Source organism: Trichomycterus rosablanca, chromosome 12 (assembly GCF_030014385.1).
Source record: "Trichomycterus rosablanca isolate fTriRos1 chromosome 12, fTriRos1.hap1, whole genome shotgun sequence".
Classification (NCBI taxonomy): domain Eukaryota; kingdom Metazoa; phylum Chordata; class Actinopteri; order Siluriformes; family Trichomycteridae; genus Trichomycterus; species Trichomycterus rosablanca.
Window position 1 is genome coordinate 6,450,445 of NC_085999.1, and position 12,854 is coordinate 6,463,298.

General features: G+C 36.7%; 1 protein-coding gene across 1 annotated transcript; it reads right to left on the reverse strand.

Moving 5' to 3' along the window:
- Positions 1 to 7,735: 7,735 nt before the first annotated feature.
- On the reverse strand, positions 7,736 to 11,870 carry tbr1b (T-box brain transcription factor 1b). Its single transcript, XM_063006385.1, has 6 exons — positions 11,179 to 11,870; positions 10,397 to 10,551; positions 10,126 to 10,247; positions 9,668 to 9,826; positions 9,174 to 9,235; positions 7,736 to 8,585 (listed from the first exon to the last, which is right to left on the reverse strand). The coding sequence occupies exons 1-6, from the start codon at positions 11,868 to 11,870 to the stop codon at positions 7,736 to 7,738; spliced, it is 2,040 nt and encodes a 679-aa protein (XP_062862455.1).
- Positions 11,871 to 12,854: the final 984 nt, after the last annotated feature.

Sequence of the window (12,854 nt, forward strand, 5' to 3'; positions counted from 1 at the left end):
TCAAGTCCTATCTAAAATTAATTTAACCACATGGGCTTAGGAGTACTTCAGAACGCAGTTTATTGCTGCATCTAAAATGTAATTAAGACTCCACTATCCAAAACAGAAACCAATTCTTAGCATATTAAAATGCAGCTTGCTTCTCTGGGCTCAGAGGAGGGATAGACGTATAAATGTGTGCAGTGCTATAAGAATTCTTCGTCATACTCTTTTTAAAAATAATAAACATTGTGTCAAAAGTTTAAAAGCCAATGAGTGTCATGCTATGGGGGTGTCAATGACACTGTTAAATTAAACATTCTAGAAGACACCGGTAATCAAAAATATGCGAGCAACATCAATTATTTAGAGTAGACATTGTTTCTATTTGTTACAGCAGTACAATGCCAATCCACATTCTGTTAATATTACATGGCTTAAAAGTAAAAGTGTGCAGGTGCTAGACTAGCCTGTCTACAGTCCAGACCTCTCTCCAGTTGTGTGTCCAGTGTGTTCTACCCCGGGGCTTAGTACATGAACAGGTTCTTGTTTTGATCCCACACCTATTAGTCACCACCCTTTTTCTGTTTCATTCTTTGGATTTATCATGTACTAGAAGCGGTTCCCAACCTTTTTTGCACCACAGACCGTATTCATATAAGATATAATTTCATGGAGGGGTGGGGGCATATACTGTAGAATAACTATAGAATGGAAAATCAGTGTGAATCTTAAGCTTTTTTCGCTTCAATGAAACGCTGCTCCCACCTAGTGGTGATTGGGGACAATAACACCCAAAGAGTATTGAAAATTTAATTGCTTTTGTAGCGATCTCTAATTATTTATTCTTTCTGTGCGGCCCTGTAATAAATGACCCATGGACCGGTACCGGTCTGCGGCCCGGTGGTTGGGGACCACTGATGTACAGTATTTAATCAGTCCTGGTCTCTCTCTGGTTTTCAGACATTTTTCGATTCCTTGTGTTATGTGCTGACCTTCTCATGTTTCCTAGTTTCCTTCTTCATGGTTCCAAGTCTCCCTCATATTTTTCTAGTGTTCGGTCTTGTTTTTCTGTTATTGTATGGTTTCTTTAGCTCTTTTTTTTTTTTTTTTTTTTTTTTTTTTTTTTTACATTTTTCTGTTGTAGCAGTTAAAATTTAGCGATTAGCAATAACAATGTTATGTTTCAGCTATTGCGTTTTTCCTTTGTTTAGTCCAGGTTAGCCTAGCATAGGGAATAGCCTCTGTGTTTATTATTAGTAGTTAGCATAGCTTAACATAAGTTCAGATTAGTCTTTGTTTGGTCAGTGATATTTTCATGTTTATAGTTTTTTTCCCTGTTGTGTTTTGTCCAACTCCCCTGTTAGTCCTGTAATATGCCCACTTTTGTTTTTTATGAAATAAATGTATGTCTGCACACATGTGTCCTGCCTACTCAGCCATCTATTGTTACATGTAGAGCAGTATATAGCACAATAAATAACAGCAATGACCCCGGACTGTTGAACAACTACAGTGTTATGTATTCAATGTGTAGAGAATTGAGAGAAATTCTATTTTCACACCCTTAATTTTCAAACAATTACAAAACATTGTTAAAAAAAATATTATGTAATACAGTGGTGAACATGCCGCTGTGACTGTGATGGAGCCTATACATTAATAATATACAATTGGTGGCACTGTGGCACAGTGGGTAGCGCTGTCACCTCACAGCCAGAATGGCCTGGGTTTGATTCTCTGTGTGGAGTTCCTCCTGTGTCTGCGTGGGTTTTCTTCAGGTTCTCCGGTATCATGCAGTCATGCTCACTAAAGGTAGTAAAATTGTCCTACGCGTTGTGTGTGTGTGTGTGTGTGTGCAGGCACGTGCACAGATAGACCCCTAGTGGTGCTCAAGCACCTGCCCTTTTGCCCTGGATGAGAAAAGTGCCCTTTCTGCTGGAGCCCAATGTTTTTTTTACATTCATCAATATTTAAAAATAAAAATTACGAATAAATGATGAATAAATAGGAAAATGTTATTTAGCTGTCTGTTTGATTTTATTGGCATAATAATAGGCCCATTGTTAATATTAACTACCCAAAGTGGGTTTCTGATTTGAAAACAAAGGTAAATCTTAAGTTGAGCTACATGACAGTCTGGTGAGGTAAATTGATACTAGTAATGGTATATTATTGGTGTAATGCTTCAACTCTGTCAGAAAACAGTAAAATGATGTATACGGTGTTCTCCTTTTCATGGAGATTCAGTAAGTCACTCTTGATCATTATGCACAACATTGATTTATCTCATTTACAAATTTTGCAGCATAATGCCAAGAAAAGAAAGATTACAAAAGCAGAAAGAAAAGGAACTACAGCAAGCAGCTCAGGGTAGCAGCTCTCTTCTATCCTGGATTAGGCCATCTACCAGTAAAGCAAATAAGGGAGATGTATCAGTATCAGTTGTTTGGTTATTAAAAAGTGTGCACAATATGGCCTTGTTTTTCATTTATTTATGCAATTTGATAATTTGAGTTATTTGATTAGATTGACTGTGTTAACAAAAATAAATAGTTAAATATCCTACTGTGTCTTTTCTTTTCTTTTATTATTAATGTTGGCGATGGGTGCCCTTTTTTTGGCTTGAGCACCTGCCCCCCAAAAATGTCTGTGCACGTGCCTGGATTGTGTGTGTACAAAGGGAGAAAAACAAATTAACTGACAAGTGAATGCATATTTGTTTGTAATTTATTGTTATTTGTTGTTGTATATTCATATTTTCCGTTTTATGTACTACGTGTAATGTACAATGTGCTGCCTGGTTGACCTTTGGACGCTTTCATTTAAATATGCCGATTCTGGCTCCCTCTAGCGGTTATTGTCTGTAATACTAGTTCAACTAATCAAGGAGGCCTGCGTACCCTGTTACCAAGAAGCTGAGGTACCTAAAGCAATGACTGATACTATGCTATAGTATACAGACAGACAGACAGACAGACAGACAGACAGACAGACAGACAGACAGACAGACAGACAGACAGACAGATAGAGTTTTTTCACCGTTTATCTTGGCCAGGGTCGCGGTGGGTCGGATTCAATGTACCCACAGATGGACACACTCACCCATGTAGGGTAATTTTAGTACATTTACATCTTCAGCATTTAGCAGATGCTTTTATCCAAAGCGACAATTGTGACTTTGAGCAATTGAGGGTTAAGGGCCTTGCTCAGGGGCCCAACAGTGGCAACTTCTGATCACTAGTCCAGTACCTTAACCACTGATCTATCACTGCCCTAGTAGCTCTTAGTAGCTCTAATTGGCCTGACTGCATGGCTTTTGCATGCAGAACCAGGAGGAAACCCACAATGACACAGGGAGAATTTGCAAACTCCACACAGAAAGAAAGGACTCGGGAAATCCAGCTCAGGCCCTTTTGCTGTGAGGCAAATCTTTTTAACTTTTTATAACAGCATAAATTGCATAATTGATAAGTGCACGTTTAAAAGTTGTGCACAATATGAAAAGGAATTTTAGTATATTTTTGTAACTTTGTGTTTCACAGTAATAGGAAAATTTTAGCAAACCTTCTGGGTATAAATAACTGATATTATTATTCAAGAGAATATAAAAATAATTTCTCTGCCACCTGATGGCAGCAAAATAGAAAAAAAATCTGCATGAAACCCTGCTCACAAGAAGAAACCAGAACAGAACCGGTTCGAGTACCAGAGTTGGTGGAAAAGCGCTAATGAGTCGAATAATCTCTACAATAACACAATTACATAAAGTTAATTAATAGCTCATGTATACCTACAAATTACTTCTACCAGCCAAAATGGAGAATTATAATATTTTCACAGTGGTGACTTTGTGCTTTTTATTCTATATGATTAAAATATGATTTAAATTTGTTTTATACAGGTTTATGAATTATGGTCATTATTATTAATATGTTTACCATTATTGTTTTACTATGTTTTTATAATTCAGATCATTAATTACATTCTCAAAAGAGATGTGTTATATGGCTTGAAAATGGGAAATGGTAAATAGTAAATAAATAAATAAAGTAAATAAATAAAACATTTGGGCATTATTTTTAAAGTCGCATTGTTGACAAGTACTTAATAGCACATTGGTGACACTTTGTGAACCCAATATGTTTTCATCAGTGCGCCATATTTGCACCACGTTGTCCGTGTGCTCCAGCTCACAACTGAATAGATTTTTAGGCTTTTCACAATTTGGACAGTTAAGGACATTTAATCATGTTCATGATTGAAGCTGTTAAGGTCAGTAAAAATAAAAAAAATAAAAAAATAAAAAGCAAAGCATTTTTTCTATTCAGCACAACATGTTTTTCTCTACCAAATCAAAAATTTTGATCTGAGGTTTTTGCAGCACAGACCATATGTGATGGCAAAATAGTCGTGTTCTCTGTAAAAATACTCCTGATTAAATCTATGGCAGTATGTAATTACATGTTAATGTTTAATATAAACTAATAAGACCTGACATTAACGCATATTCATATAAAGACAACATAAAAACATATTTTGGTGCCAAACCTAATATATGTACAAAATAAAACTACATTTTTGAACATTTACAGGGCGAGCAGGGTTGGTCGGTGCAGTGTGTTTTATTTATTTATTTATTGTTTTTTTGTAACTCCCCCTCCCAGGAGGCACCTCATGGTAAAACCAATTTGATGTAAAACATCAATCTTTTTTTAAAGTAAGTTTAGCTATTTATTAAATAAATAAAATTATTGCTTATACTGGGTACCTTGCTTCAAATCTTGCTTCTTTCCCTGTCTTTAATAACGTTGGCATGTTTTCCATGTGTCCATGTGTCCACATGTCCTTGCATTTTCATCGCGCATCACAAAAACATGCAGAAGGTGAATTGGCTATTCCGAATTTCCTATGTTTGTAACTAAGAAAACAGGTGTGTGTGTGTGTGTGTGTGTGTGTGTGTGTGTGTGTGTGTGTGTGAAGCCCTGCCATGGATGGCCACGTAAACTCCCAATGCCCCCAATCCCATTTTTACAATTAAATTGGTTGTACGCTTAATGTTATGCCAGCTAAGTGTACCATTTGATGGCAGTTGTAATTCATTATGTTTTAGCAACGACCTTATTCTGGACAGGGTCGCGGTGTGACACCACTTGGAAAAACTGTGCGCAAGGCAGGCACACGATGAGTAAATCCGTCGCATGGTAACGCTTAATCACACGTACGTTTACTCACTCTCTCACTCACTCACCTACAGGGGGTAAAAACAAAAAAGAGCACCCGGAGGAAACCATCACATACATTTGAAAAACAAACCAATATCTACACTGTGATTTTAATCTTTCGTAACTCCTAATGTTAACTCTTATGTTTGATAAGTGTGCGATATACCCAGGATAAAGAATAAACTCTGCCAACCCATCTCTTTTCCCTTTAGGAAATCAGAATTTGGAGTTGTCTGGTTTAAATTCTGTTACATAAAGATGTGGAGAGTAACAATAAAACAGTGCATACATTATTACTCCCAATACTACTACAATCGTTTTTGTTCCAATATATCAGTATTCCACATAGATACAGGGTATTACTAAAAGTAAACTGTGATGGTCATTTAAATCAGTTTCTGCAGGAGAATCAGAAAATTTCCCCTATAAATAATGTTATGAATTTACATGGAACAATAAGGATTACATTATGTAGTCAGTAATTAAAAATGCATTAATTTAACAGGATTTTAGAATGCAGTTGTGAAACAGAAAGGATGATAAGAAAATCTGCCTTGCATCTAGTGTTCATACAGAATTCAGGTCTAAATATTTTAGTAAATAATTTTAACTATTATTAACTATTAAAAAAGTATTGTTTGTTATGACTTGCACAGAACAGTAACAGTGATGATAGTCAGTTTTCTTAGGAATGGATATGTTCAGTACAGTATAACTTATTTTTTTATTGTAAATGTCTAGAGTTTATCATTCTATGAAATATATTTAAGTTTTGCACTCGTTTGATGTTTATTGCAAAAGATGTAAAGTTGCATTCTCTTTTCTGCAGGCCTTATTATGAAAGACATTTAATCATGAACACCTATTTATTCACAAAAACATGGTGAAAATAGGACGCGTATACAAAATGATGCCTGCTCTGTACAAATAATTTAATGTATTTCCTTGGTATATATACCAGTGATTTAAATATTATATAAATAGTTACGTTTTTTTCTTATTAACGGCCTGCAAACAGCATTACAACAAAATACAAAACGATGTCATGTGGAGAGCAACAATGAAACTACTGACAAATAGGCTATATTGTATTTTCAAACAACAGCAATAACGAGCTATGCAATACAACTCAATTTGGTCCCTAACTACGAAAAGCCTGGAGCTCCGAGGGTCAGTTATCTCCTATAACATCGTTTACAGGAGAAAAAACAGACTGGGTTTCACCACTCCTTCTAAACAGTCTGGCATGATCTAAAACATCTCACCATCGCATCTATTAATTCTGTACTTATACATAATGTACATCAACAGGTAATGAGAAGTCACAGATGTCTACACAACTATTTACATTAATAGTTACAGTGCACGGTGTAATCAATAAAAAGAAAACATTTCAAATCATACCATATTAAAAATAAAACAGCGGATCTATTTAAACATATAAATAAAGGCAGGAATAAATACATAAGTACTAAAATAAACGATAAATAAATAGGTCAAATATGAGAGTGGGTGAATATTGGTAAAGTAAGTAATGATAAAGTGGAACCTTAAAGGTTGATCTTCAGTATCTGTATTATTTGTAAAAAGCTGCATGCTTGAAAAGTCGAGGTGGTCGAAGTGCTATGCTGGGTAAATAAAAAGATAAATACAATGACATAGCAATATCAGTAGTATAGTAAAAAAAAAAGAGTAACGTGATTTAGGGTCGTGGCATACACAGTGCATACATTATTAATCCCAATACTACAACAAGCGTTTTTGTTCCAGTATATCAGTATTCCACATAGGTCAAGGGTATTACTAAAATAAAGTGTGATGGTCATTTAAATCAGTTTTTTGCAGGAGAATCAGGATTTTTTCTAAACTGTTTAGTAAATATTATTAACTATTATTATTAACTATTAGTCAGTCAATTATTACAGTCAATTTCTTAGGAATGGATATTAGTACAGGATAAATTATTTTTATTATTATAAATGTCTAAAATGTACCATTTTATGAAATATTTGAGTTTGTGTTGTTTTTTCATAAACATAAGTATTATTTCTTTATTATGTAGGTCTACAAAAATTGTTTTATGTTTATTAACAATGTTTTTTGTTCTTATGCATGTTATGCAAGCTATCCAAAAATAATCAAATAAATTAATATAATTGATAATTAATATAAATAAAATAAATAAATAAGTATTATTAACGAAAACAAATACACAATTTATTAAATGATATTAAAATAAACTGTATAAAATATATTCTCTGAAGAACAAGTCTATGTCTGACTATACCTAGAACAATTGATGTTTCGTCAGCAAAGCTTTGCTTGTTATTTCTTTATATATTTATTTCTTAATTTTGCTTTTGAATATTACAGGGAATGTTGTTAACTTTAAAATAACGTATTATAAAACGTATTCTCTTTGCCATTTGGAGCATGGTTAAAAGAGAATGTACAGTTTCCAAAGATGTCCCACTTTACCAATATTTACTCTAACTGGGCACTACTCTCTGTTTCATAGTTAGTTTTCCTATCTAACTATGTGAGTAAAAGCTGTAGTAGCCAATGTCCTTGGAGCAGTTCTTCTCACACTCCCTGGGCGTCAGTAATTCAGATTTTAACGGTGATGCTGTTTCTGAAACCGGCGTGGCAGATGGAGAGATCCTCCTCCGCTTGGCCTGTTCGAAAATACCCGAATCGCTCGAGTCGATCGACTTAATTGAGGAGGGAGTTTCTATCCAGCTGGACTCGGACAGGTCTTTGGGTTTGGTGTCCTCGGTAGTACCTAACGGGGATCTCTCGGGCGCTGCGGGGTCACCCTCATCCAGTCCGACCAGGTAACCAGGAGCCGCGGTCCGGCCGGGGACTGAGTTGGAGGGCCAGCAGGGAAGGACTGTACCGGATTTCCCGCAGTACTGAGGCGGAGTGCGCGCTCCCCATGCAGTCGCATCTCCGTAATAACTCAAGGCTCGATTGGAGCAGCCGGCCGCGGGCAGCGGAAGGGTCTTGACTCCGGCAGCCGCGTACGAGAGCAGCGTGGCCGCGTTGCCCGCTAGATCGGCCGCGGCGGCAGCGTCGTACGCTGAAGCGGCGAAGTCCAGTCGGTTGTTGGCCGGGGTGACAAACCAGCGCTGCGGGGAGCCCACCGCGGTCTCGTCGGTTTGCTGCGGCGAGAGCAAGCTGTTGCCGAGCGGGACGCCACGGTCCGTGCCAGGAGCACCCCCGACGCCAGGGTGAAAGCGGGACTTGGCATACGAGCTGACAAACTGGTCCTGCAGAAAGGAGCCCGGCATGGCGGCGTAGCGCGCACCCGACATGAGCTGAGAGCGCGGAGAGTCACCCGGGGACGGAGTCAAACGGTCAATGTCGCAACCTGTGTACACTCTGCAATAAAGAGTCAGACACAATGTGCATCTTGATGTCAATAATTAGGTTATTTTATTGGTCAAAATGTAACTACGAAAATAAAGGAGGACACAAACTTTTCAATATTGTGCAAGAGAACTTTGTGTCGTGCGTAAAACTACAATTTATTACAGTTGATGCATTCTCAACATGCAATTAATCTGCTGGTTATGCATAAATTCTGGTAATCTACGAGAACTAGCAAGAGGAACAAGTGCGCTCATTAATTTATCTGACACTTCTTTGAACAATTTCAAGAGACTAATGTAATGATCGTTTATTTTCTATATTTCTAAATAAAGCTATATCTATAAAACTGAGATCAGAGTACTAAGCTAAACACATATATTGTTGTTATTATTATTGTTGTATATGGAAGAAGTAAATTTAAAATATGCATAAAAAGTAAAATATTATATATAATATATACATAATAAAATATAATACAGAACGTCCACATGTAACTTAATAAAATCATAAATAAACTTGTCATTATGGACTATTTTCTTGACGCAAGTGAACCAGTATAAATTATATTTACTAAAACAAAAATGAAATAAGTCTTACGTGTCATAATTGTCCCGAAATCCTTTTGCAAATGGATTGTGGTCGATTTTTAGCTGTGTAATCTGTGAAAGAGAAAAGTAAAAATCAATAATAAAAAAACACAACTCATTTCTATGTAATAATAAATACGCTTCACGTTTTTCTAACATTGAATTTGGAAAAATAATCAGCTTCTGTTTACTGTAAAACAATCTACTGTAAAAATGTCCTTAATTAAAATAAACTAGTTAATCTTTGATTGGCTTTTAACATTAGGCCCCTTAGTTAAGAGACAGACTATCCTATAGTTTTTAATTATTGCTGTTAAATGTTTTATGGCATAAAGTTACACGCTTTATATTTTTATTTACAATTCAGTAGTTACTGTACAAAGAAAACTTGTATTTTTCGATTTTTACTTGTAAAATTAAAGGGTTCGCTTTGAACAATTTGGTCACTAAGCAGGCTTTGGAGGGAATTTTGATCATGTCTGAAGGCCATGTTGAATATCTTACATCAGTATTTTGATAAGCTGTGACAGCGATGAACTGGGTCTCAGGGAAGGTGAAGGTCTGTACTCGGCCCGACTGGCTCGTGTCCTCCGTTCCGTCTTCATTCACCTGCACCACATGCAGCCGCGGCTGGTATTTATGCAGAGACTGGAGCACCACCATCTGCGCTCAAGCATTCATCCAAAATAAAGCAGAGAGCCTATTTAAAATCCAACACTTGCGATCCAACAGTCAATATTTTTTATAGATAAACACTAGTTTTAAAATGTATTTGTAATAGTAAACATGTTGCTATAAAATACTGTATCAAATATTAAAAGATGTAACAAAACTATTAGATTGTTTGTTATAGAAATGTTACAGAAATACTCATTTCTAGCTATCGTCAACTGCGTCAGTTACAGTTCAGTGGCAAAAGCAGGTCACAAATTCACCCTGTACATGTTGATTAACTGACTGACCTGTCCGGTGTTGTTTGATGCCCCTTTATTGTTCGTTAATTTCAGTTTTCCAAAAGAAATCTCTTGGCGCATCCAGTGCGCGCCCGTGTTTGGCGAATCTGGATGCATGTACACTCTGTTTCCTGTAAAGTGGAAAACGATTTCAATTACTTTCATTACTGAAATGCTTAAACTTGTTTTTGATGTTGCTTGATTAATTCATTTTATCTGTAACAAGCTTTCTAATCAACTGCAAAATATCTTGGCACAGTCTATTCGACTGGATGCTTACCTGTCACATTGGTGTCGGCTTTTCCACACGGAACCCATTTACCCCCCTGAAAGCGCCAGTGGTTGGCATCGGCGAGAATCACATCCACAAAAATATTGTAGTGACTCGTCGGGTCCAAGCCAGATATGTTAAAACTTAAGAACGGGAACATTCGCCTAAAGTAACAAAAAAGACATGTTATATTTCAGTGAATGAATTTATTAATGCGTACAAAGCAAAAACATTAAGACTACCAAAAACTTAAAGTTAACACTATAATAAGACAAAATAAAATGTAATGTTTCAAAATGTTATAAAATTTTCTTATTGTTTAATATTAGAAATCTTTTGGCGCATCCAAAAAGTTAACACTAAAATAAAACAAAACAAAATATAATGAAACAAAATGTTCTAATTGGTTAAAACTGGACCCAACACATTTGACAATAAAGATGATAAAAAGAGCACCCTAAAGATAATAAGCAACGTAATAATGCTAATAATAATAAAATTATAATCAGGTATGTGGTTATTAAACAAATAATAATAATAAAATAAATACATTATTTAACGCACTCACATAACATACAATAGATATATTAAAATGAATGTCCTGTATGTTCCCTAGAATGTAAAACAGTACTAATACTAATACTATTAATACTACTACTACTGTTACTAATAATAATAATAACAATAGTATTGATAATAATAATAATAATAATAATAATAATAATAATAATAATACACTTTTTGTAATTCGAAAAAAATCTAAAAGTCAACTGAAAAATGTGAGTACCAACCGTCCTTGCTTGGTAATAATCATCTCGGTCTGATGGCGGTGAAACTTAAGCCACAGTGCCCTGTTGCACAGGTAGATCTGCGCTTTGCCCGGTAGCAGTCCGGCCTGTGCGGAGCTAAACTGGTAGAAAGCGGCTCCCTGGTACGCATGGCCGTACTGCTGTGCATACGGGTACCCGGCGCTCGGGTAGCCCTGTGGGGAAGTGTTACTCAGTAAACTGTTGTACGCTCCGTTCGTTATGACCGGGTGATGCGCCATGTAGCGACTCGGACTTCCGATGGAAAAGGCCGGGTGCGTCGGGGCGTGCTGGCTCGGGTAGGGAAACATGGCAGCGGGGCTGGCGGAGAGCGGCTGAGCTTGGCTGGACTGCGACAGGAGATACCTTTCTCCAGCAGATCCATCGAAGTTGTGACGAATGTCAGCTACTCCGTCGAGCGTCGGAGAGAGTTTGCCTCTCTGCACGTCTCCAGACGAGTCCTTGGAGTCGGAGAAATTGTCCGCCTCTGACTGATTCGTCATCCCAGCGGAGTTTTTTTTCAGTGGTGAACTTCTCTCCAGGTTGTCACGAGCAGATGTAATAGGGTGGCCGTGTAAGGCGAGATCAGAGCTCTCTGAGTTTGGGTAGCCACTGCCCACACCCATACATTTCTTGGAGAGAGCGAGAGCTGGTGAGATGCAGTGTTCTAGCTGCATAGCTCTCCACGACGACAAGCAGCAATTAACGCGGACGACGTGAGACCACAGGCTTAACGCCTTGCAAAGTTAACCCGAGAGAAAGAGAAAAAAATAATAATAAAAAACGCCCTTCCCAATCGGAGCTACTTTGCGCAGGAAAGCAAATCAGCCAGTTGACACTACCTTTGCAATCGTAAGGGCTTTCGCTTTTCACTTCTGCCGCCTGCATCGTTAATGAATCGACTTTTGCTATTGGTTAACACGTGACAGTAATTTAATTAGACAGAACTTAATTAGGATAATCAAGCAGGCCCTTCACGCCACAGTGTATTCGCTTCTTGTGGCCAGTGATGTTTGTACACTGAAACTTGTGAAAACTGGGACTGGTGTAATTTTAGCTACTACAGAAGACAATAGTTTGATAAGCCAAAACTATCACCATATACCAAAGAATGGTAACAACTGTACTGTACATGTTTCTACCGACAATGCCTAATTATTATCAAAGCAATAGCCTACTAACTCTCAATACCATTAGATCATTATAGTAACCATTAAAAATAATCAATCAATAATTATCAATACACTGTTTATACTGCACTATTTATACTATTTATTTAGTTATTTTCAAACTAAACCTTATTCATTATTCATAAAGCATACGATCACAATATAAGGCTTACCTTCCAATAATGTATACCTAAGACCTTAGCAATGTAAGTTATGATGCCTATAGGTTACCAGTACATAAAAGTAATCATTATAACGATATATAAGCAGTATTGATATTGCATGCACGTAATTTTTCACACTACCAATGCTTAAACCAAATTAACTGAAATCTATTACAGTATGTATAACCATTTTTAACATCAATACAACAATAAAACTGCATAACGGTAATCGTTAATGCTTTTTACATTGCCAATGTCGAACCAGTTTCAATTAATTTTTTACTACAGCTACCAATGCCCAACCTTTATTTATGCAACGTACATGCCG